This window comes from Sturnira hondurensis, unplaced genomic scaffold (genome assembly GCF_014824575.4).
Source record: "Sturnira hondurensis isolate 20B ecotype Veracruz unplaced genomic scaffold, ASM1482457v3 Scaffold0004271, whole genome shotgun sequence".
Lineage (NCBI taxonomy): Eukaryota > Metazoa > Chordata > Mammalia > Chiroptera > Phyllostomidae > Sturnira > Sturnira hondurensis.
Genome location: NW_028076902.1, coordinates 7,892,656 through 7,918,981, shown reverse-complemented (window position 1 = coordinate 7,918,981; position 26,326 = coordinate 7,892,656). Strand labels below are relative to the sequence as shown.

The window sequence follows — 26,326 nt, the reverse complement described above, 5'->3', positions numbered from 1 at the left end:
AAGTCACCCCCACACTGAGGTGTGGTTACATATGTATTCAACTTATCATTACTCTTTATTCTGTGTACATGTTCTGTGTTCTCTTCTGAACATGTCATATTCGTCATCATGCAAAAGTGAAAACAGTAAAAGCAGTGGAATCAAATGCAAAACTAAACTGAATGGGCCCCTATGAGGGGGGAGGTACTGGGGATGCAGCGTACCAAGATTTGGAAATAACCACGTTCTAAAGCTGTATGGTAGTTCACAGATGTTTGCTGTGTTGATATACTAAATATCCTGCACACAAGTCATAACTATTTGAATCTTCCTAAAATTTGATTTAAAACATAAGGAAAGTAGACATTTAAACATTTAAAACAGTTTAACATTTAAACAGTTCACAAACATCCTAAACAGCAGTTAGGCACTGTACTCATTCACCACATTGTCAATTAGCCTGGAAACCTTCATATTACTGTTACCATGATAAATAAATTTGGAAGTTTTAATAACTTGGCCACACGACTTTTTCAAGCATTTCTGATACACTGTAAGTGCCCCCACTAAGCTCTTCTCTGAGGCCCAAAGCGAGCTGTGCTGGCTGACAGGATTAGGGCCCCCAAGCTATATGCGTCTCGATGTTAAGACACTCTTGTTCCTGAGTGAATCCCCCTGTTCCTCCCCTTGACCTTCATGCACATTTGGAGCTGGTGAGCAAATCAAGCTACTCTGTTCAAGGCCTGGCAATCGTCATTCTGTAAGGTGAGTTTTTCTGCTGCAATTTGAATAACGCAGCCTGCAAATTCCAATAATTTTGCTTCATTCTGCAAAAAGGATTTAGTATTCTCTCACCTCTGTCTTCCAGATTTTCCAGTTTGTGTTTGAGGTTAGCACTTTTCATCAATAGCTCTTGGTTCACAGCCTTAAAAAAAAAGAAAAAAAAAGGCCAAAGATATACGTATTTGTATTAAAATAAAAAACGTTGTATTATCCCTTAAAAAGGAATAAGCAGTACATCATGCAAATATAACATTAATCCTGGAAAATTAGATAAAAATCAAACAATTAAAGAGTACCTTAGATAAATTTTCGTCTTCTGAGTGCTCCAGTGAAGAGAGACTGCTCAGTGGGTGGGGACTTTGAAGTTCTGAGTATTAGAGAGAACAGTTTCAAGGGAATGAATGGACTAAGAAGCAACTTCAGGCACTAACATTTTACTATGCCTTTATATATGAAATTTCACCACCAAAAAAGGGGGCTACACAGTACCTACTGAAACAACAACAATAAAAACTTGACCACATTTCTCATGTCATATATGGTTATCAGGTTTGTAGCTCTGAACATAAAATAATTAGCCAGTTCAGATCAGCACTTTTTATAGCTGCCCATCTGGCCCCAAATTCATGGCAAGCATTCTACTGCCCCAGCCTACAATCCCTCTCCTTCTTCTCTCTCTTAGTTCTACTCCCCTATTTCCTCTTATTCTCTAATGCTGATTTTCCTCTCTGCTTATTTGTCTTTACTTCTTTTCTGCCAGCAGCAACCACAATAAGAGGTTGTCAGTTGTGCCTGGCAACATGCTAAACTGCAGAATGATAAACGTGAATGAAACCTTTAAAAGATGCACATAGTTTTAATGAAATTCAGTGGGGATTAAGATACCTCATAGGTCAAGGGCTGGCAAACTCTGGCCCCTGTAGCTTTATAATTCAAGTTTTATGAAAACACAGCCATGCTCATTGTTTTACATCTTGTCTGTGGTTGATTTTGTGCTACCACTGCAGAGTTAAATAGATGCAGAAATAACCAAAAAGCAAAAAAATATTTACTATCCAGTCCTTTACAGAAAAAGTTTACCAGCCTCTGCTAGCAAGTCATCATTTGAATTCCTTGCCTCTTTAAAAAAGGAGAACCAGCAATTCTCATGTACAAGCTGATCTCAAATGTGAAAGTAAAATTAAAACATAATTATCCCCTGTCTTTGGCCAATGAGATTATTCAAGAACAATCATATCTTCACACCTTCTTCAACATATATAACAAGTGTTTTATTTACTTCAAACTGCCTTTCCCCCAATATAATTTTTTTCTATTTAAATTAACAGAAATCAAGTACCTGTTTTCTGGGCAGAAACTTCAGGAGTTAAAAGGGCAGAACTACCCTCAAATTTTGTTCCAGAAATTGGAGGCATGGCATTATTTTGCCTGGCGGTATCCTTCCATAATGGTGTTAGAAGTTTAGCCTAAAATGTAGCACTTTTTAGAAGTATTAACATTCGTAATCACTCAAGACAAGTTACCAAAAAGTTCCAAGACATTTCCAATATCCTTTATACAGGCTTAAATATTAGATTTGTTCCATTTGAAACTAAACACTAAAACTGTAAGATCCCAGAGTCAGAGCACATTAAGTCATATATCAATTAATAATTCTAAAGCAAAAGTAATTCCAAATCAAAGATCTCAAAGTGAGGTTCCAGACCACATCATCAGCAACACTGGGAACCTGATGGCAGGGCAAATTCTCCAGCCCCACCTGTGACCTACTTAGTCAGAAACTCTGGGGACAGGACCCAGCTACCTATATTTTAACAAGTCACCTGGCCATTCTGATAACTACTAAAGTTTTTTTTTTTACTTTACAATATTTTTCCCATTACCATTTAGTCCCCTTATACAAATTAACCACTGCTCTAAATCAGGTTCTGGTAAATAAAATTTAACCGGAACACAGCACACTCGTGCATTCCGGTGTTGTCCGTGGCAGCCTGCGTGCTACAACGGCTGCGCTGAATAGTCGCCACAGAAACCCTGTGGCCACAGAGTCAAACATGTTTACTCTCTGGCCCTTTACAGAAAAAGTCAGCTGACCCCTGCTCGAAATTATTCTCATATACTCCAACACAGAGAGGTGAACTTTGAAAACCAGTATTCGTACAAAGTCAGCAATGCCTTCACTGAAAATTAGCATAGAGTTCTTATCACTTACACAGCTTCAATTTATGGATTCTCAAAGCTTTGATGTTTCTTTGGTGTTTCTTTAAAATAAAAGATGCATTTACTAAAAACTATTCATTTGGTCTATTTCTGACAACATTATTTCAGGTTAAACAAATATTTGGGGTACTTCCCCTGGCTCATAGGTTTAATCTGTAACCTCTGTCATTAGAGAACCTCAGAGCCTCTAAGATTCACAGAGGACCGCAGTCCTCTGGCTGAAGGAGGAGGCAGGTTTGGGCAGGGATCCACTTCTGACTGGGGCACTGAACACCTCGTTGTCTGCCCCTCAGAATCCCAGCAGCCAGAGATGATAGGTCTCATTTAATTATCAAGAAAGAAAAGCCAACTGCTGAGAGAGACAATTCAGCTAATCACAGGAAAAATTAGGCAATTCAAAATTGGTCTGGAGGACACTGGTGTTCATACTCTTAACCATTTTGTTATAAAACAAAGATAAGTGAAGGGAATTAGGACACTTTGAGGGTTTATTCAATATTTATATATCCCTGAAGGCATTTCAACCACTTGCAAAATTAAGATTTATATGTTTAAATCTCTAAAAGCTTTGGAAGTAACATATCAACAAACTGAACACTAAAAGAAGAATTAAACCAAGAAGTTTATTTTTTAAAAGTAAATTCAAAACAGCACATGTTAGCAGTAAATCAGAACAGCCCAGATTGTACGCACTGTTATAATCTTTCAGCAACATTTGAGAACAATGAAAAAAGTGCCTAAACCTTTACTCAAGATTCATTCTAAATGTTTAGAAGTCCTTCCAGTTTCTACTGACAGTGCCTTACATACTAGTGCTTTGTTATTCTCATATTTCTGAAAAGTTTTGTCTGTTTTTTTAGAAAAAGGTGCACTTTAACCCTAGACAGATCAACCGGTGCCATGCTAATGCACAGGCAGCCCAGATAAAATTTACTTACTTGGTCTTTCTCATGGTCACTGCCCAGACGGGGAGGGGAAAATGGCAAGACTAAAATGAAAGGGAAAAGTGTACAATGGATACACTTACTTAGAAGAAATACAAAAAAATCATTTATTCCTCTCCCAATTATACACATCCCAGTGAGAAGCAATTTTTATTTCCTACAACTGGCTCAAATGTCTGGCTCTTAAGATTCCTTTGTAATGATTCAATTTTGTTCCTCACTACCCAGCACAAATGTTCTGCTCCGGATTACCTTCCTGAATGCTGTCTTCATGTCCTCAGTTTGTCCTTGCAGTTTTACCTAACTTACACCACTTCTTCTCCAAACCTGTTTTTCCCCCAATGACAAGCTCAAGTCCCACCCACCTCTCCCCTGAAACGTTTCCTGGTGATTCCAGCTCATATCAGATTCCTCTTATCTGACCTTCTACTCCACTATGTACAATTCACACTTAACAGTCATTGGCCATTTCCATATTTTTATAGTGTTTCACATAGATACATTTTGCCTTCTCAATGTAACTGTAGCAGGGAAGAAGATCATACAATTCTTTGGCACCCTCTCTCATCACATATGGAGAAATAAATACCCACTTGCTTATTTGAAAAACAACTTGGAAGAAGACACACACCAAACTTACTTTTTAAGCTACTTCTAGTTCTTGTCTTTCTTCTCCCAGGATATGGTTTTAGGGATTTCCTATCCTGGTCATTGGTCCAAGATAGTGCAGAGCTACTAGAACTTGAGTCTTGATTGCTCTCTGAGAAGAGGTGATTCCTGTAACTGAACTTCTACAAACACAGATAGCAAATGAGCACTATTAAAGGGGTGTAGGTACTCTTTCTGTAAATTTAAACATATCACTACGAAGTCAGACAAGAGAGGGGTAACAGGGTTTCTTACATAATACAGAGGCAGAAGGAAGGGAAGGAGAAACAGATTATTTCATCAGTCAATTCTCAACCAAGCCGCTGTTGTAAAGGATGACCACATCCTGTCTAATCAGATATTGCACCTGAAGAGATGCTAGGGAGCTCTTTAAAACCCGAGGCACCTCCGTATCATCAACACTGTCACTTCAAAATACTAACCTGAACAACAAAATGAAGTATAAAAATAACTTTTTGCAAAGACATGCATGTCTACATTTTAAAGGAACTAAAAAAAATGAGGGGGTCATTTCTATTTAAACCTTAGTCTTTTCAAATTGGATCTGGACTATGAAGTTTAGAGATTTAGGCAAATTTAATCTGTTCTGGTGGGTTATTCAACTGTACATTAATATTTATATATTTTTAAATCCTTTTCTGTTTTGGATTTGCTTTTATACATGCTATAACAAATAAATGTTTGTGCTTAATTTTAATGTGAAATATGCTTTGACTCTAACATAACATATCTCTCTTCCAGCCCTGTCTGCAGTGTCCCTCTGGGGCCCTGGTCCTCACACCGCCATGCCTCTAGAGGGACTCCAGCACTCAGCTCCTAACAGCTCCTCATTTCAGGCCCGGGAGGATTCTCATGAATCCACAATACTGAATGGTCACAGTACCTCACATGCTCTTGGTGTCAAATTGACACCTATCAGCTGGAAGCTCCACCCTGTGCCCAAAATGGCAAAGCGTAGATTCAGCTTAGGGTGGGAACCAGCCTCACCCCTGTTTATGAAAATACAACCCATGACCTTAAGGATGGTAAACTATCTGTTTTTAAGAGGAATTTATTTTTAAAGACCCAATTTAAAATGTTTAGCAGCTCAATATTTCATAGAGAATTCATTTTTGAAAGGAACTCTGGGAGCCAGGCCTATCTGCCTCTTACTCTTATGGGAAGAATAAGAAAAGTTGGGGGAACTGCCCACATTTCTTTGAAGGTTCCTCAGCCCAGTGTCTGGTAAAGAGAAAGCATCGCTTCACTGAATGTGCCCAGTAAAAATATCACACAGCAAGGCTTTCCAGTTTCTTTAGTTTTATATAATAAAAAGTGTTGAAAGTTACTTACAAAAACACGAGGACCCAGAGCAGTTGGCTTTTTTCATGTTTTATTTATTTATTTTTAGAGAGAGGGGACAGGAAGAAGGGAGAGAAACATCAATGTGTGGTTGCCTCTCATGTGTTCCCCACTGGGAACCTGGCCCACAACCCAGGCATGTGCTCTGACTGAGAATCAAACCGGCCACCCTTTGCTTCACAGGCCCGCACTCAGTCCACTGAGCGACACCAGCCAGGGCCCAGAGCAGTTGTTTTTAAAGTTGGCTGCATATTAGAATCACCAGGACAGGAGGGGAGGGTTTTAAAAAGTCCCAATGCCTGGGCTTTACCCTGGACCAATTAAGTCAGGATCATCAGGAAGGGATCCAGGTTTCAGTATTTTCATCAGCTCCCCTGGGGATTCCAATTAGAAGACTGGGCAGTGGAGAGTGAGAACCATTGCTAAAAGCAAGCCAGAAAGAACCTTAACTCATTTGTTTGAAGCTCATGATCTCAAACTTTTTAAAAAATCCATTTAATGTTCATTATACACATTTTTTAATGCTCTGACTACATATTTAGAGCCGAAGTGGGAGGCATACTGGAGATGTGTAAGTTGGTGCACAGAGAAACAAAACCAAGCTACTGACTCAGAGTAAAAAATTTCTATTCATTAACACGCCTGCTTCCACTCAGGATAAATCTCAAGTGTTTGTAGGTTTTTAACACTTCTCTTCTGCTTACTAATCTTTTTTTTAAGCAATAATAGGCTTTAGCCTCAAAGCCTAATATGAGTAAAACTACAGTTCAATTTGGTAACTTTTTTCCATTGTATTATTATTTGGCGGCTTATATATTATTTGTTACAACTGATGCTGATTTTCCATCTGAAAGTGAAATAATTCCCTTTAAAATAAGTTTAAGATAAATTTAATTGAGAAAATAGAGACAAAAAGCGGACCCATGATGAATTTTTAAGATGGTATGCAAATAACATAAAATTTGGGAGTTATGCCCCCAAACAATAAAAGTTGTTTCATTACCAACATTCTTGTTTCTTCCTTACTGTCTCCCTTGAAAGATGATTCTTGCCTAAAACAAAACATATTGAATCAGTGGAACTGTATCACCTTCACCTTCTCCTTCCCTCATTTCACAGCCCGGAGTTCTTTTCTCCTTCATGTGCCCTTTGTCAAATGCGAGCCCAGTGCAGGCGAATACCACATCACATAGACAAACTTATCATATTACAACCCATCTCCACAGATCCTCTGCCTGACAACAACTTGTTATTTAAAGCAAACCAACCTTTGTTGAGCCCTTCTCTGTCAGGCATGAAGTGAGGAAGGCAGGGCACAATGACGAGCAAGCAGTGAGCTGTGGCAAAGCTGCAGAGCAGTGTTTGTCTGGCTCTACTTTAGAGTCAACTGATGAGTGGTAATGCCGAGCATCTTTCCATATACCTGATTGTCGTTTGTATGTCTTCTTTGGAAAAATGTCTATTCAAAGCCTTTCCCTATATTTTTAACCAGGTGATTCTTCTTTATTTGCTACTGAATTGTAGGAGTTCCTTATATATTTTGGTTTGCTATCTTGCCTTTTATAGTTTGCTATTATAAAAAAAATTAAGTGTTGGTGAAGATGTGGAGCAACTGTTTATAAAAATATAAAATGATGTAGCCACTATAGAAAATAGTATGGCAATTTTTAAAAAAAATTTTAAAATAAAACAACTATATGATCCAGCAATACTACATATCCAATGGAATTGAAATCAGGATCTTGAATAGATATGTTCACTCTAATGTTCACTGCAGTATTATTTACAATAGCCAAGATATGGAAACAGTCCAAATGCCCAGGATGAGTGAAGGGATAAACAAAATATGGTATATACATACAATGGAATACTGGTCAGCCTTTCGAAAGAAGAAAATCCTGCAATATGCAACAATATGGATGAACTTGAGCATTATGCTAACTGAAATGAGCTGGTCACAGAAAGACAAACACTGCATGATTCCACTTACATGAGGCATCTTAGAGTCAAAAGTGTAGAAATGGTGAATAGGATGGTGATGCTCAGGGGCTGAGGGGAGGGGGAAATGTGGAGTTGCTATTTAAGAACTATAAAGTTTCAGTAATATAAGATAAATGAATTCTATAGGTTTTTCATATAATATTGTGCCTACAAACATCAATACTACATTGGACACAAAATTTTGTTAAGAGTAGAGGTTCATGTTAGGTGTTCTTAACACGATTTTTTTTTAAAAAAGAACGAAACAGCCAATGAACCTTCATTTCCAGGCAACCATTGATCTACTTTCTGTATCTATAGACTAGATTGCATTTTCTAGTATTTTGTGTAAATGAAATCATACAATATGCACTCTTTTTTTTTGCCTGTCATTACTTGACTTGGCATTATTTTGTGAATACTTAATATATTTTGGGTATAGTTCTTCACCAGATATACGCTTTACAGATATTTTCCAACTATGTGGCTAGTCTTTTCATTTCCCTAACACTATATTCCAAAGGGCAGAAGTTGCTGATTTTAATGAAGTCCAATTTATCAATTTGTTCTTTTATAGACAATATCTTTGCTGTCATATCTAAGAAATTTTTGCTAACTCAAACTCACAAGTATTTTTCTTAAGTATTCTTTATTAAGTTTTAGACTTAGGTCTATAATCAATTTAGTGGTTTTTTTATATGGTAGAAGGTAAAGATAAAAAATTATTTGCTTTATTGCATGTATGGATATTTGATTGTCCTAGCACCACTTTTTGGGAAAAAAACAACCTATCCTTTTGCCACTGAATTGTCTTTGCATTTTTGTCATGGACCAGTTGTTCATAGATCGGTAGGTCTATTTCTAGACGCCCTAGTCTATTCCATTTATTCATATATCTTAATGCCAAAACCATACTCTCTTGATTATTTTAGCTTCATAAAAAGTCTTAAAAACAGGTAGTGTGTTAGCCCTCCCACTTTGTAGTTCTTTATGAAATCTGTTTTGGCAAGTATTAGATGTTTACATTTCCATCTAAAATTTAGAAATAACTTGACAGTTTCTTTATATATATATATATATACCTATCAATAATTATATTTTTCTAACTTTAAAAAAAAATTTTATTTAATTGTTGCTCAAGTACAGTTGACTCCATTTTACCCTCCTCCAATCCCCCCTGACCCCAGCCATCCTACTTCCCACCCTTGATCCCACCCCTCTTTGGCTTTGTCCATGTGTCCTTCACAGATGTTCCTGAAAACCCTACCCCATTTCCCCCCCATTCTTCCCTCCCACCTCCCTTCTCATTACTGCCAATTTGTTCTTAATTTCAATGTATCTGGTTATATACTGCTTGCTTGTTTTGTTAATTAGGTTCCACTTATAGGTAAGATCATATGGTACATGTCTTTCAGCTCCTGGCTTATTTCACTAAGCATAATGTTCTCCAGTTCCATCCATGCTTTTGCAAAGAGTAGGAGGTTTTTTCTTTCTTTCTGCTGTATAGTATTCCATTGTGTAAATGTACCATAGTTTTTTGATCCATTCATTTACTGGTGGGCACTTAGGCTGCTTCTAGCACTTGGTTATTGTAAATTTTGCTGCTGTGAACACTGGGGTGCACTGGTTCTCCTGAATTGGAGTTTTAGGGTTCTTAGGGTATAATCCTAAAAGTGGAATTGCCAAGTCAAAAGGCAGTTCCATTTTTAGTTTTCTGAGGAAATTCCATATTGTTTTCCACAGTGGCTGTACCAGTCTGCATTCCCACCAACAGCACACTAGGATTCCCTTTTCTCCACATCCAAAACAGACAACCAACAAACAAATGAAAAATTATTCTGGGATTTGAGTTGAATTTGCATGGACTCTATAGATAACTTGGGAAAAATTGGCATCTTAAAAATATTGTCCTATTGAGTAGATGTTTCTCCAAAGAGGACATAGAGATGGCCAATAGACCTATGAAAATATGCTCCATGTCACTAATCATCAGAGAAACACAGTTAAAACCACAATGAGATATCACCTTATACCTGTCAGAATGGCTTTCATCAATAAAACAACAAACAAGTGTTGGCAAGGATGCAGAGAAAAGGGACTTGTGCACTAACGGTAGAATGCAGATGGGTGCAGCCACTGTGGAAAACAGTATGGAAATTAAAAATAGGACTTCTGGACAAGATGGAGGCATAAATAGATACACTTTGCCTCCTTGCACAACCAAAAGGACAACAACAAATTTAAAAACAAAAACCAGCCAGAACTGCCAGAAAATCAAACTATTTTTAAAAAGACTGACTACCAAGGAATTAAAAAAGAAACATTAATCCAGACTGGGTGGAGACAGGCAGCCAGGGTGGAAAGGATGTGCAGCAAGGCAGTAGCTGGAAGACCTGGTGGGTGAGGCGACAGCTGGTAGTCCCACACTTGCATGCAGATAAACCAGGAGGAACAACTGGGGAGCAAGAGAGGCCATATAAACTATGGGTCAAGGCAGTAAAAGAAAGCCTCCATATCTCTGGCTATAAAAACCTGTGGTCAGTGTGGTAGCAGGAGAAACTCCCAGTCTCACAGGAGACTCTGTTAGAGGGGCCCATAAGGTCCTACAATGTACACAAATCCACCCACCCAGGAATCAGCACCAGAAAAGCCCAATTGGCTTGTGGGTAGCAGAAGAAATGAAAGTGGGTCAAGAGTGAAGCAAGCAGCATTGTTTGCTAAACCCTCTCTGACCCCTCCCCCACATACAGTGACACAATGCAGCAAAGGCTTGCCCCACCCAGGAGAGTAGCTAAGGCTCTGTCCCTTACAATGTAACAGGTGCAATAAGACAGAAAAATATGGCCCAAATGAAAAAACAAATCAAAACTCTAGAAAAAAAAAAGTGATAAGGAGATAGCCAATCTATCAGATGCAGAGTTCAAAACACTGGTAATCAGGATGCTCACAGAAATGGTTAAGTATGGTCACAAAGTAGGGGAAGAAGTGAAGGCTACATAAATAAAATAAAGGAAAATATATGGGGAACCAACAGTCAAGTGAAGGAAACCAGGATTCAAATCAATGGTTTGGAGCACAAGGAAGAAAGAACATTCAACCAGAACAGAATGAAGAAACAAGAATTCAAAAAGATGAGGAGAGGCTTAGGAACCTCTAGGACACTTTAAACGTTTCAACATCTGATCATAGGGGTGCCAAAAAGAGAAGACCAAGAAATTGAAAACTTATTTGAAAACATAATCAAGGAGAACTTCCCCAGTCTGGAAAAGGAAACAGACTTCCAGGGGGTCCAGGAAGTTCAGAGAGTCCCAAAGAAGCACATATCAAGACCCATCATAATTAAGTTACCCAAGATTAAAGATAAGGAGAGAATCTCAAAAGCAGCAGTAAAAAAGGAGTAAGTTACCTACAAAGGAGTTTCCATAAGAATCTCAGCTGACTTCTCAAAAGAAACCTTACAGGCAAGAAAGGTCTGGAAAGAAGTATTCAAAGTCATGAAAGGAAAGGACCTACATCTAAGATTACTCTATCCAGTAAAGCTATCATTTAGAATGGGAGAGCAGATAAAGTGCTTCTCAGATAAGGTCAAGTTAAAGAAATTCATCATCACCAAGCCCTTACTATATGAAGTGTTAAAGGGATTTTTCTAAGAAAAAGATCAAAATTATGACCAGTAAAATGACATCAAACTCAGAACTATCAACAACTGAACTTAAAAAAACAAAAACAAGCAAAGCCAACCACTAGACCAGGAAGAGAATCACAGAAATGGAGATCACATGGAGGGTTATCAGCAGAAAGGGAGAGAGAGGAGGATGGGAGAAAAGGTACAGAGAATAACAATTATATTTGGTAGGTACAAAATAGACAGGGTAAGGCTAAGAATAGTACAGGAAATAGAGAAGCCAAAGAATTTATACATGCAATCCATGAACATGAGCTAAGACGGTTGGGGGTGGGGGGTAATGGTGGTAGGAGGGGTGGCACTGGGTGGAGGGAAATAAGGGGGAGAAAAATATTGGACAACTGTAATAGCATAAAAAAACACACTTTAAAAGATTGAGAACTAAAACTTCCATATGTTCCAGCAATCTTATTCCAAGGTATTTATCTAAAGAAATACAAAATACTTGATTCAAAAAAAATGTATGCATCCTATGTTCAATAAAACATTATTTACAATAGCCAAACACAAAAATTACCAAGTGTCCATCAATAGACAACTGGACAAAGAAGAAGTCATACATACAAACAATGGAATATTACTCAGCCTTAATAAAGAATGAAATATTTCCATCTGAGACAACATGGATGGACATGGAGGGCATTATGCTGATTAAAATAAGACAGAAGGAGCAAAACAAATACCATATGATTAAATTTATATGTGCAATCTAAAGAAAGAAAGTCATAGATACAGAGAACAAACTGATGGTTGCCACATGGAATCCAGGTTGGAGGGCTGGGTGAGAAAAGTGAAGAGATTAGGAAGTACAAACTGGCAGTAATCGGGGGATGTAAACTACAGCATAGGAAATACAGTCAATGATACTGCAATAACTATTTATGGTGTCAGGTGGGCATGCAAGACCTATTAGGGGGATCACTTTGTAAGTTATACAAATGTGTAACCACTATGCTGTATACTTGAAACTAATATAATATTGAATATCAACTATAATTGAAAATTGAAAATGGTTAAGATGATCAATTATAAATTACATATATTTTGCCATAATTCCTAAAACTATAATTATACATTTAAAAATTTACTTATTAGCTCTAGCAGCCTTCTTATAGATTTCACCAAACTAGCTACTTAGGTGATCATATCACCAACAAGTACAGTCATTCCAGTCATGCTCACAACTGCTGCTGGCGCTGTGCTACAGGAGTGAAGAAAACAAGCTGCTCATTTCTTGTACTTTACTGGGAATTAAGTACTTAAAATGTGCACGGCAACTAAAATTCTATCAAATGGACTATAGGAAAATTAGTAAGTGGGTTTAAGAAGGATATAATATCAATATACACACATCCACTGCATTTCTATAGAATAAACATTCAAAAACTGAAATTCAAAAAATTTATAATAGCAGAGAATATGAAATACTTAGGGATAAATTCAGCAAAATATGTGCAAGATTTACACCTTGAAAACAATAATACATTACTGAGAGGAAAAGTTTTAAATAAATAAAGAGATATGTTATGTATATGATGTTCCTTTTTTTTAAAATTGATCTGTAAAGCCAACACAATCCCAGTCAAAATCCCAACAGACTTTTTTGTAAAGTTGATTCTAAAATTTATATGAAAATTCAAAGGACCTAGTATATTCAAAGCAACTTTGAAAGCAAATGACAAAGATGGAACACTAACACTACCTCATTTCAAAATGGAAAATAGTACTTACAATAGCAAAGTTATATTAAGTCAGATAATATGGAAAGACAGACAAACAGATCAATGGAACAGAATATAGAGTACACAAATAGATCTATACAGATATGGTCAACTGATTATCAACAAAGATTCCAAGAAAATTAAATGGGGGAAAAATAATTGTCTCAATAAATGGTCTGAAATAACAGGACAAACATATGAAAGAAAGAAGAGAGAAAGGATGAGAAGACAGAGAAAAAGGGATGGAGGGAGAGAGGGAGCAAGGAAGGGAGAAGATACTCAACCCCTACCTCACATAATATATAAAATTACTCACAAACTGAAATAAAATCTAAAATTAAAAATTCTAAAAGAAAACATAAGAAACAACACTATTGATCATGAGTTTGCCTAAGATTTCTAAGCATGTTTCAAAAAAGCAGTATTAAAAAAGAAATCAATAAATTGGATGTTGCAAAAATTTTAAACTTTTGTTTTTAAAAAATACACTGTTATAAAAATAATTAAGACACAGAAAATATATGCAAACATATATCTGATCAAAACATTTGTGTGTATAATATATAAAGAACAATTATAACTGAATAAGAAAGAAAAAATAATCCATTTTAAAAAAAACTTTTTAAAGATTTTATTTATTTATCTTTAGAGAGGAAGGGAAGGAGAGAGGGAGAGAAATATCAATGTATGGTTGCATCTCGTGTGTCCCCTGCTGGGAACTGGCCTGCAACCCAGGCATGTGCCCTGACTGGGAATCGAACCGGGATCGTGTGGTTCACAGGCCCACGCTCAATCCACTGAGCTACACCAGCCAGGGCTAATTCATTTTTTAGATGAGCAAAAGATTTGAAGATACTTTACTGAACAAGATACTTAGATGGAAAACAAATATATGAAAAGGTGCTCAACACCACTTCCACTAGACTTCCACTGCAATGGCTAAGATAAAGAACATATTACCAAGTACTGGTAAAAATGTCTAGCATCCAGAACTCTCGAAGACTACTGATGGGAATGTAAAATGCCGCAACCACTTTGGAAAACAGTTTGACAGGATTTTTTTACAATTAACATACACCTACAATGATCCAACCATTCCACTCCTAGTTACCCAAGAGAAAACACATGTCCATGCAAAGACTCATACATGAATCCTAAGAACTTTACTTGCAACAACAAAAAAACAGAAACAACTCAAATGTCATCAACAGGTGAATGGATAAACAACTAGCAGCATACAATGGAATACTATATAAAAGAATGAACTGCTAATACATACAGCATGGATGAATCTCAAAATAATTAAAGTAATAGAAGCTAGAAAAAAAGAGTGTGTACTGTTTGGGTTCCATTTATATAAGATTTTTAAGTCTGCAAACTTATCTACAGTGGCAGAAAGTAGATCAGTGATTGCAGTGGTGGTGGGAGGGAGGTGAAATAGGGCAGGAGGGAGGGATTTCAAAGGGGCAGGAAAAAGTTCTTGGTGATAATGGATATGGTCGTTATGTGTTTGTGGTCACAGACATATGTTAAAACTCAATAAAATATATACACTTAAAATATGTACAGTTTATTTTAATTATATCTCAAAGCTATAAAAACATCACTTGTCCCATGCTTCAGAGGCATAGTGGCAAGTAAATTAATGCCTGGGATATAAGTTTTCTGGCTGGCGTTATTCAATGTTTTGCTGCAGAAAAATACATCACCAAAGATAACACTGGGGGTATAACAGCAGACCTGTAGGTCAGGAGAGCATTCTACCACTGCTCCAATCATTCTATAGAAACTGCACACAATGCCCTCTCCTTGTGTGGGGTGTGGCCACACGCAGAAAAGGGGGATAACTCAGAGAGTTGACTTGTACATTAACCTGTCACATTAATAGAAATCTGCATCACTTACACTTGACTTGAAAAACACTTACCTAGATTTGTCTTTTAATTTAGGAACCAGAATTTCTACTGATTGTTCTTGTAAATCTGAAGAAAATTCATGTACTGAAGTAACCTCTAGTGGTGAAAATAAAAAACAAAAATGTTAAGTTTTTCAAGTAAATATTTAAATATAAATATACCATCCAAGCCTTATTATTTTATTATTTAAAAATCTGACCTTGCTGTGTATCATGCAGTTTCAATTTTTCAGGAGAACTATCAGCTATCTTCGTTTGCTGCAGAAAAAATATGTATTTCATTATGGTACCTTCGAAGGTCTCTTATCATTAGTGTGGAGCCACTATACACCTCCAAAGAAAAGCATTTCCATTGAATACTAAGATACCAGGCTCTTAGGCCCTGGCTGGCGTAGCTCAGTGGATTGAGCACAGGCCTGCGAACCAGAGGATTGCGGTTCGATTCCCAGTCAGGGCACATGCCTGGGTTGCAGGCCAGTTCCCTGCAAGCCAACTCCCAGCAGGGGACGCATGAAAGGCAACCATACATTGATGTTTCTCTCCCTCTCTCCTTCCCCTCCAAAGATAAATAAATAAATAAAATCTTAAAAAAAAAGATACCAGGCTCTTTGTTCATTACAGTTAGTCGTTCAAAAAAATCAATATTCACCCTCAGGAGAAATTTGCCACTCTCAGAGTCAATCAGAGTGTTCCAAAGTTACTAAAAGAAACATCAAGGGAAAACTTACAAAAATGTCTTCGATAGTGTCAGAATTGTTGGACTAAGCACAGAACTTCCCAAGGGGACCAACTATCTAGAGGAATAACCTTTGGTATGTTTGTTTTCTTAAAAAGTCATTATACTATCAACACAGTTCAGTACAATGTATCCAGGTAATCCAACATAAGTAAAGGAGAAAGGGGCAGAACCCTACATACGCTAAGCAGCACGTTAGGTGCTATACAAACATTCTGTTTTTAATCCTAGAGGTCCACACCGAGAACCAGCTATTACTTCCATTTTGTAGATGAGCGTCTTTAGGCTCAGTGATGTTAAGTAATTTGCCCAAGTTCCCACAGGTAGTAAGTAAAAACCAGGTCTATCTCCAAAGATTAGGCTCCTTTCCCTACATCCCAGTTGCCAGATCCCAAATGAGGGAATGAGGCCGACCCAGCCAAGTCACTCATTCCATGGGAAAGCCAAATTGAAAGAAAAGAGAGAACGCATACACAAGGTGGGCAAAAATAATCTAAAGAAGGGGATGGTCAAAAAGAAACAGATGGTTGGCCAGGAAAAAATGGACTACGCCCCAGGAGAGGCAGCTTCTACCCGGTGGACAGAGTTCAGAATCTTGTCTCCAGCTCCCCATACTCACAGCAAGCTCAGACTGGTCATTTAAGGGGGGAGTTGTTAGGCAGTTGTCAACTTCAGCATGCATTAACTCTGCCGGCTCAGTGGATTCTTCTGCCTGGTCTGTCACATTAAAAAAGAGTATATGAAAGTGATAACAGTATTCACCCACAACAGTGGGCACACTCTCCAATTGCTGTTTGTGGGAACCTCAGTGCAGGAACATCAACATCTTTTGGTAAAAGCTGGTAAATTAGATCAGGTCTCCAATCTCAGATTGGAAATCTAGAGGAACTGCAGCTGTAACTGAGTTACAGCTGTGGGCTGTAACTCATAAGGGCTACCTAATCTGTACAGGGCCAGCCTTGTAGATAGACAGGCCCCTGCACACCCTGTCCCCTGCTACCTGCCACTGACATCATTTTTTTCTCTTTTTTCATTTCCAGTTGACCCAGAAGAGAGACTGTATTAGGTGGGGAAAACAATTTTAGACTATTAGCAGGTTTTCTTTCTCTAAAAGTACAATAATGAATTTATTATTCTTACATGATCATAGGTTTTCAATGACCTCTTCCAAGTAAGGTTTTATCATTATTTTTACAAATATTCAGAGTAGGAAAACTTGTTATCTTCTACTATACCTGTCTCTCTTTCCAGGTTGATAGGAATCGCAGTGTCTTCTTTGTTAAACTTATCAACAAGTTCTGAGGAGATTTCTGTCTGGACAGGCAACACCTAAAAGAAGCCACATGACTTTTAAAACCAGTAGTCTTTTAAAAAATTTAAGGAAAATTTAAAGCTCAGAAACAGCACATCAATAAACCAGAAGTTTGTCTTCATCTTGTCTTTTTTTGAAGGGTCATTTCACTGTTTCCAGCTTCTGGCCTACCTCCATCCTCCAGAAAAGCTCTGCCTTACCACTTCCCTGCTCTCAGCCCCTCCCATCTTGGAGTCTTCACAGCCTTTGTTTCCTGTCTCCCAAGTCTGAGGCCTGTAACTTCTACTCCTGCTTTACTTAGGAAATTAAGCTCTCAGGATGAGTGTGCTGTGAGTTCCCAACTGTGGGCTCTCGCCATCCCCACCCCTTCCTCTCAGGGGCTCATGCCCAAGGAATTGTGGCTTAATAGCATGCAAAGCCCAATTTTCTCCCAAGACATTTTATTCATTTTGTGAAATGTGGAGATACATGTAATTCTGATATTTTTCATGAAGACAAACCTATAGTGTTGGGCCAACTCATTGAAGTATGATGGAAGAGGTATTTTCATTAATTGATTAATTCTACTTCTATTTCTCATCTTCATGAAATGATCTTCTCATGGGTAAGTGTTTGGAAATTATATATATTGTGCACTTTAGCATGCATAAAATGATTTTCTATACAACTAAAGCAAAAAGGATAACAGCTGACTGCATGCTCCCTCAGGTCTCTACTATCTTAATTCCACCCCCATTGACCATACCATAGTGTTTTATGTTTTCTTGTCACAAATTTCTTTGCTGTGCTTACTGTCTATGATAGTCTCCTTGCTCTTGTATACAAATAGGAAATATTATACTTAGTAAGATCATAGCAGTCTATATAAGGCTCAGATCATTTCCACAAGAAAAGACCAACAGATAGAACTATAGAAAATTCCCAAAGAGACCCTATTCCCAGAGATTCCCCTCCATCCTCAAGGAGCTGAGAGATAAAGAAGTAACAAGTCCACACCAAGTATCCTCAGGACTTCTGGAATAATATGATAAGGAGGTGATAATATCCTAGAAAAAGATCAAGTATTCAAAATAAATAAAATAAAGCATTTACAGGCACTGTGTCCTACATAGTTAGGATGATATATGAAAAAGAAGAACTGGGATTAAAACTCAGTACTCTCAGCTCTTACTCATTACATGATATGAAAGAGATCAATCCTTCTGCTTAATCAAATGTTCACATCAACACCCAACAAGGAGTTCTGATTCAAGATGGCAATGTAGGAAGATCCTAAACTCACCCCCTCCCACAGGCACAGTAATCTTCAGCTACATATAGTACAATTTCCTCTGGGGGAAAAAAAAACACCAAATGCGGAATCTGAATGATTCCTACAGACCAGGTGAACAAGAAAAAAAACTACAGAGAAGGCAAGAAATGTTAAGACACAATCTCACCATAAACCCTACCACTAGCATGGTAACCCACAATCAGGAAGGAACTCAGACTGCACATTTCTCATTGAAAAGTAAAGGGTATGGACCAAAAAACTATGGTACATATACACAATGGAATTCTATGCAGCAGAAAGAAAGAAGGAGCTCCTACCTTTTGCAACAGCATGGATGGAACTGGAAAGCATTATGCTGAGTGAAATAAGCCCGGTGGTGAAGGACAAATACCATATGATCTCACCTTTAACAGGAAGCTAAACAACAAAACAAACAAGCAAGCAAAATATAACCAAAGACACTGAAATAGAGAACAAGGGGACAGTGACCAGAGAGGAGAGGGGAGGGAATTTCAGGGGAAATAGGGGAGGGATTTAGAGGAACAAATACAAAGGATACATGGACAACAACTAAGAAGGGTGGAAATGGGAGGGGATGGGTTGGGATGGGAGTAATTGACAGAAAACTGTACTTGAAAAATAATTAAATAAATTTTTAAAAAAGAAAAGGGTATGAACCCCCACATCTGGTACCTCAACTTTTAAGATTTGCACCTGAGATACAAACCTCCCAACTATCTAGCTTTGAAAGGTCATTGGGACTTGAGTCCATGAGACCTATAAGGCTATAACAAAGTGAGAAACAGTTTTGTTTTTTCTTTTAAATTATTGTTGTTCAGTTACACTTGTCTGCATTTTCTCCCCACCCCTCACCCACCAACCCCAGCCAAACAAACCTCCCTCCTTTGCTTCCTCCACCTTTCCCTTTGGTTTTGTCCCTGTGTCCTTTATAGTAGTTCCTGAAAACCCTTCTCCCCACTGTCCCCTCCCCCTACCCTCTGGCTATTGTTAGATTGTTCTTAATTTCAATGTCTCTGGTTATATTTTGTTTGCTTTTTCCTTTTGTTGATTATGTTCCAGTTAAAGGTAAGATCACATGGTATTTGTTCCTCACCTCCTGGCTCATTTCACTTAGCATAATTTTCTCAGTTCCATCCATGCTGTCACAAAGGGCATAAGCTCCTTTTTTTTTTTTTAAATCTCTGCTGTCTAGAATTCCACTGTGTAAGTGTACCATAGTTTTTTGATCCACTCATTTACTGATGGGCACTTAGGTTGCTTCCAGCACTTGGCTATTGTAAATTGTGCTGCTATGAATATTGGGGTGCATAGGTTCTTTTGGATTGGGGTTTCAGGGTTCTTGGGTATAATCACAGCAGTGGAATTTCAGGATCAAAAGGCAGTTCCATGTTTAGTTTTGAGGAAATTCCATACTTTCTCTAGAGTGGCTGCACCAGTCTGCATTCCCACCAATAGTGCACTAGGGTTTCCTTTTCTCCGCATCTTCTCCAACACTTGTTTGTTGATTTATGATGGCCATTCTGACCAGTGTGAGGTGGTATCTCATTGTGGGTTTAATTTGCAGCTCTCTGATGGCTAGGGATACTGAGCACCTTTTCATGTGTCTCTGGGCCCTCTGTATGTCCTCCTTGAAGAAGTGTCTGTTCAAATCTTTTGCCCATTTTTTAATTGGGTTGTTTGTCTTCCTGCAGTGGTGTCATGTGAGTTCTTTATATATTTTGGAGATCAAACCCTTGTCCCAGGTATCATTGGCAAATATGTTTTCTCATATAGTTGGTTCTCTTTTCATTTCAGTGCTCTTTTCTTTAGCCATGCAGAAGCTTTTTAATTTGATGAGGTCTCATTTGTTTATTCTTTCCTTTATGTCCCTTGTTTTAGGAGACATCATCTGAAGATGTTGCTTCCTGGAATGTCTGAGATTTTCCTGCCAATGTTTTCCTCTAGGACTTTTATGGTGTTACAACTTATATTTAAGTCTTTTATCCACATTGAATTTATTTTTGTGTATGGCGTATGTTGGTGATCAAATTTCAATTTTTTGCATGTAGCTGTCCAGATATCCCAACACCATTTGTTGAAGAGGCTATTTTTGCTCCATTTAATGCTTCCCCCTCCATCAACTATTAATTGACCACAGATACTTGGGTTTATTTCTGGGCTCTCTGTTCTGTTCCATTGGTCTACCTGTCAGTTTCTATGCCAGTACCAGGCTGTTTTGATTACAGTGGCCTTGTAATACAGTTTGGTATCAGGTACTGTGATTCCTCCTTCTTTGTTCTTCTTTCTCAAAATTGCTGCAGCTATTTAGGGTTGTTTATGGTTCTATATAAATTTCTGAAATGTTTGTTCTATATTTGTCGAATATGTCATGGGAACTTTAATAGGGATTGCATTAAATCTATAAATTGCTTTGGGTAGTATGGCCATTTTGATTATGTTAATTCTTTCAATCCATGACCATGGCACATGCTTCCTTTTGTTTGTGTCTTCCTTAATTTCTTTTTTCATTGTTGTATAGTTTACTGAGTACAGGTCTTTTATCTCCTTGGTTAGGTTTAGTCCTAGGTACTTTATTTTTCTTGTTGCTATATCAAATGGGATATTTTTTCCCAATTTCTGTGAGAAACAGTCCTTAAAGGGCTCACCTGCCTTCCCCAGGGCCCAGCATGGAGGCAACCCACTGAAAAGAAGCTTATTTGATGATCTTAAAACTTCACTGTGGTCCTGGCTGGTGTAGCTCAGTGATTGAGCACAGGCCTGGGAACCAAAGGATGGTGGTTCCATTCCCAGTCAGGGCACATGCCTGGGTTGCAGGCCAGTTCCCAGCAGGGGACTCACAAGAGACAACCATACATTGGTATTTCTCTCCCTCTCTCCTTCCCTTCCCCTCTAAAGATAAATAAATTAAATCTTAAAAAAAAACTTCAGTCTTAGTGCCAGCCATCTAAGGACAGAAGCCAGAAAGCACCATGTTTATAGTCTACTTTGTCTTGCTCTAGCTTGACAATGTCTCTGGATAGGAGCTTGTACCCTCAACTAGTGCCTTGATTTTTACAGCTACAACCCAGGGAACACCTCTAAATTGTCTGGTTCTTGTGACCAGCAGGGCTCAAACTCAGGACTGCAACCAATGAAGAGTTTTCCTAACTACCTACCACCCTCAGGACACACAAAAGATTGAGATGTCCAGTCTTTATGCGAAAAAGGCCTATTCACTTATCTCTTTAGCTGCTGCCTGAGAGGCAGGTTTCTAATTAAACACACAGCTTAGGGCTGACTGTGAACCTCCCCAGAGGCTTTGGAAGGCATGTGTTTTCTTCATACTCTCCCTCTGCCATGCACCAGAGTACCAAGATCTCCCAGAGAGCAGCTTGTACACACATCTGGTACCCTTTTCTACATCTGGTGCCCCAGTTTTGGTGGCTGCAACCCAGAGTACGCCCCTGGGTTGCCTGGTACTGACAGCCATCAGGACTTGCATTCCTGCATCCCATAGTACTATAACAGCTGGAGAGACAGTTTTCATCTGGCTATCACCCCTAGGGCACAGCACACACAGCAGAATAAAACACACCACCACCCCCTCAGTTTTTCTTTGAAAAAGGCCTATTTGCTTTCCTGAAGATCTGGGCAGATTCCTGGTTCGGCACATGCATAGAGGCTACTGAGGTACTCTCTAAAACAGAGGCCAGTGGATGCCACCTTTGCCTTCTCTCTCTCTGCCTCACTACAGCTCACTACTATCTTCCAGAAAGAAGCTTGTACTGTCACTTAGCACCCCAATTTTTGTGGCTGCCACCAGGGTACACCTCTTGATCACTTGGTTCCAGTGGACAGTGGGGCTTGCACTCACACTCATAGTCCCACAGGACTGTAAATATCTTCATACTTTAAAAGCTGCTGGTTGATGGTCTATTTTCCACTCAGCCTGACTCTAGGTGTTGACTGAGATCTTTCCCTTTAGGATACTGACAGCTCTTGGCACAACTTCAAATTCTAGGAGCCACCAAAATGAAAGAGGCTGCTTAGACTTCCATAGAATTGAGAGAAAATGAAGAGCTAGGACAGGGTTGAGAAACAAGATTCGTCTCTTTATGAGGCCACTCCTTCAGATTGGGAGAGGTGGCTATTTCATCTAATGCATAGAAAGCAATTTACTTGATAAACATTTCAAAATCATGGTCATAAAAATACTCATCAATGGTAGAATAATGGATGAACACAGTGAGAACTTCATAGAAAACATTAAAAATATAAGAAAATACCAAACAGAAGTCACAGACCTTAAGAATACTGCCACTAAACTGAAAAACACACTACAGATGTTCAACAGCAGGATAGATGAAAGAAAGGATCACTGAACCTGAAGACAGTAAAACTTGCCCAATCAGAACAGCAAAAAGAAAAAATGATGAAAAAGGCGAGGATAGTATAAGGTATTTATGAGATAAAGTCAAGAGATAACATCAAGTGGACAAACATTCACTGCAGGGGTCAAAAGGAAAACAAAGAAAGAAAGGGGCAGAAAGTTTATTTGAAGAAATAATGGCTCAAAACTTCTCTAACGTGGAGTAGGAAATAGACATGCAGATTCAGAAAACTCAAAGAGGTTAAAAAAAGAAAGAAAGAAAGAAACCCAAAAGACCCACAGTATGATACATTATAATTAAAGTGTCAAAAGTTAAAGATGAAAAAAGAATCTTAAAAGCAGCAAAAGAAAAACAACTTGTTACATATAAAGGAACCCATCTAAGACTGTCAGTTTTCTCAACTGAAAATTCGCAGGCCAAGGGTATGTGGCACCATATATTAAAAGAGCTGAAAGAAAAAAAACTTCCAACCAATAATAGCCTACCTGACAATGCTGTCATTCAAATTTGGAGATAAAGTGTTCCAGAAAAGCAAAAGCTAAAGGAGTTCATCATTACTAAACTATCTTTATAAGAAACGTTAAATGGTTTCTCTAAGTTTAAATTAAAGGGTGCTAATTAGTAACAGGAAAATATATAAAACTACAAATTTCACTGGTAAAGGTAGATATACAGTAAAATTCAGAACAACCTAATGTAAATAATCTAATGTTATAATTACTTATAAAGCTAATGTGAAAGTTAAAAAGGATAAAAGAATAAAAGTAACTATAACTACAATACTTTGTTAAGGGATATGCAAAATAAAAAGATGTAAATTTTAACATCAAAAATATAAAACATGGGAGGAAGAGTAAAAATGTAGAGCATCTGAATGTGGCTCAACTTACATTGTTATCAACTTAAAAATAGACTGTCACAAGCTGCTTTATATAAGCCTCCTAGTAACAGCAAAAAACTATAGTAGACATACCCAAAAAAAAATTTTAAGAAAGGAATCTAAGCATACCACTACAGAAAATCATTAAATCACACAGAAATAGAACAAGAGAAGAAAGGAACAGAGGATGCACAAAACAGCCACAAAAAAAGAGAATGGCAATCAGCATGTACCTATCAATAACTTTAAATGTAAATAAATTCAATTCTCCATTCAAAAGACATAGTCACTGAATAAATTTTTTTAAAGACCCATCTATATGTTGCCTTCAAGAGACTCACTTCAGATATAAGGACACACATACACTGAAAGTAAAGGGATGGAAACGATATTCCATGCAGATGGAAAGCAAAAGAAAACTGGAGTAGCTATAGTTACATCAGACAAAATAGACTTTAAAACAAAGGCTGTACAGTCATCCCTCACTATATCGTGGTTCACTTATTGTGGCTTCACTGTGTTGCAGGTTAAAACCTGTGACAATGAAGGTGCAATAAGTGAATCCCAATAAAGTGAGGAATGACTATATACTTCATGGGTGAGTACCCACATAGAATTTTATATGTTGTTAAAATTACATACGTTAAAGTGCAGAAAATGTTTAAGAGTATATGGAGCGTTTATAAGAGTGTGGGAAAGGTTAATAAGAGAGCAGGAAAGGTTTATAGGAATGTGGGAAGGGTATATAAAGCCTTAAAATATATATAAATAATAAAATAAATATAATGCCACCACTTTGTGGATTTTCACCTATCGAGGGGGTCTCTGGAACGTAACTCCCAGGATAGGTGAAGGATCACTGTAATAAGAAACAAGGAAGGTTATTAGTTAACAATAAAGGGGTCAATCGTATCAGCACAATACAATATTTATACGTGTTTATGCACCTAACATGGGAACACCTACCTATACAAAGCAAATATTAAAAGACCTAAAGGGAGAATTAGAAATTGCATGTTTGAAAACTGCTGAGAGTAAATTAAAAGTTCTCATCACATGAAAAACTCTTTAATTATGGCAACAGCTCACCAGATATTGTGGTAATCATTTTGCTATATACACAAATACTGAATCACTATGCTGTACACCTGAGAGTAATAGTCATGCACCACTTACTACATTCTGAGAAGTGCATCATTAGGTGACGTTTCAGGTGATGTTTCACTGTGTGAACCTCGAGTACACTTACACAAACCTAGATGGCATAGCCTACTACACACCTATGCTGTATGGTAGACTCTGCTGGTCTTAGGCTACAATCCTGTACAGCAAGTTACTGTATAAAAACAATGTGAGATTAAAACAAACACACCCTAAAATGATACAGTCAAAAGACACAGATGTATGAGGCTGCTGCCAGCATAACACAGAATACTGTTCTACAGCAAAGTTCTTTTTTCAGTAAGGAGAAAGATTATTCTAAAGAAACAAAAATGGGAGGCAGTGAAGGGTGGAGAGGAAATACAGACAACTGTAATTGAACAACAACAAAATAATTAAAATAATAAAAAATAAATTGTATTGTACTTTAAAAAAAGAAACAAAAATATAGAGTACTAAATATATGTCAATAATATTGTTGCTTATCATTATCAATGATTATGTGCTCTACATAATTGCATATGTTATACTTTACGTAACTGGCTGTGCAATCGGCTTGTTTACACCAGCATCACCACGAACACCTACGTAATGCGCTGCGCTCTGATGATGATGATATGAAGGCTGCAGTGTCACTTGGTGATAGGGACTTTCAGCCCCATCATAACACCGTGGAGCCACCCTCATCTACCAAGTCTGTCACTGACGAGACATTGTTATGTGAGTGACGTGTTATATGTCAGTTATATCTCAATTAAAAAAATCCAACATGGAAATTTAAGAGACGTGAAAACAAATTAACACAGTAAAATAATTAAAGAGAATTAAACCTGCCACCTGTTTGTCTTCTCCTAAAGCTTTAATGGAAGCTTGTGATATGTTGAATTGCAAATCAAAATGGATTTCTATTTTTCTCACTTCTTGGTTTCTGATATTAATAGGCTTCAGGTAAATGGTGAATATCTTCTTTTCAGTTTCTAGAAAAAATAAAATATACCAATGTATATTAACAGCTCTAAGTTTTATTTTAAATTTTTATAATTTTATAATTTTATAAGTGTACTGTGATATTTGTCAACTGTCCAGATTTTCCTGCAAGTATTGGTTGAAAATAAATATTTTAATGTGTCTTTTTAAAATATTTTATTTATTTATTGTTAGAGGGGAAGGGTGGGAGAAAGAGAGGGTGAGAAACATTAATGTGTAGTTGCTTCTCACAGCGCCCCCTTCCCAAATGGGGACCTGGCCCATAACCCAAACATATGCCCTGACTGGGAATCGAACCAGTGACGATTTGTTTTGCAGGCCGGCACCTAATCCGTTGAGCCACACCAGG

General features: G+C 37.7%; 1 protein-coding gene across 1 annotated transcript in view; it reads right to left on the bottom strand.

The window, feature by feature from the left end:
• SYCP2L (synaptonemal complex protein 2 like) overlaps positions 1-26,326 on the bottom strand; it is a 75,564-nt gene that overhangs the window by 18,976 nt on the left and 30,262 nt on the right. Inside the window, exons 15-24 of the mRNA XM_037045435.1 lie at positions 25,828-25,967; positions 17,209-17,302; positions 16,547-16,690; positions 15,250-15,334; positions 6,940-6,988; positions 4,567-4,717; positions 3,921-3,970; positions 2,102-2,228; positions 1,059-1,129; positions 835-904 (exon numbers count right to left, since the gene is read on the bottom strand). Coding sequence (XP_036901330.1) covers positions 835-904; positions 1,059-1,129; positions 2,102-2,228; positions 3,921-3,970; positions 4,567-4,717; positions 6,940-6,988; positions 15,250-15,334; positions 16,547-16,690; positions 17,209-17,302; positions 25,828-25,967 — 981 coding nt within the window. The remainder of the gene's footprint in view (positions 1-834; positions 905-1,058; positions 1,130-2,101; positions 2,229-3,920; positions 3,971-4,566; positions 4,718-6,939; positions 6,989-15,249; positions 15,335-16,546; positions 16,691-17,208; positions 17,303-25,827; positions 25,968-26,326) is intronic.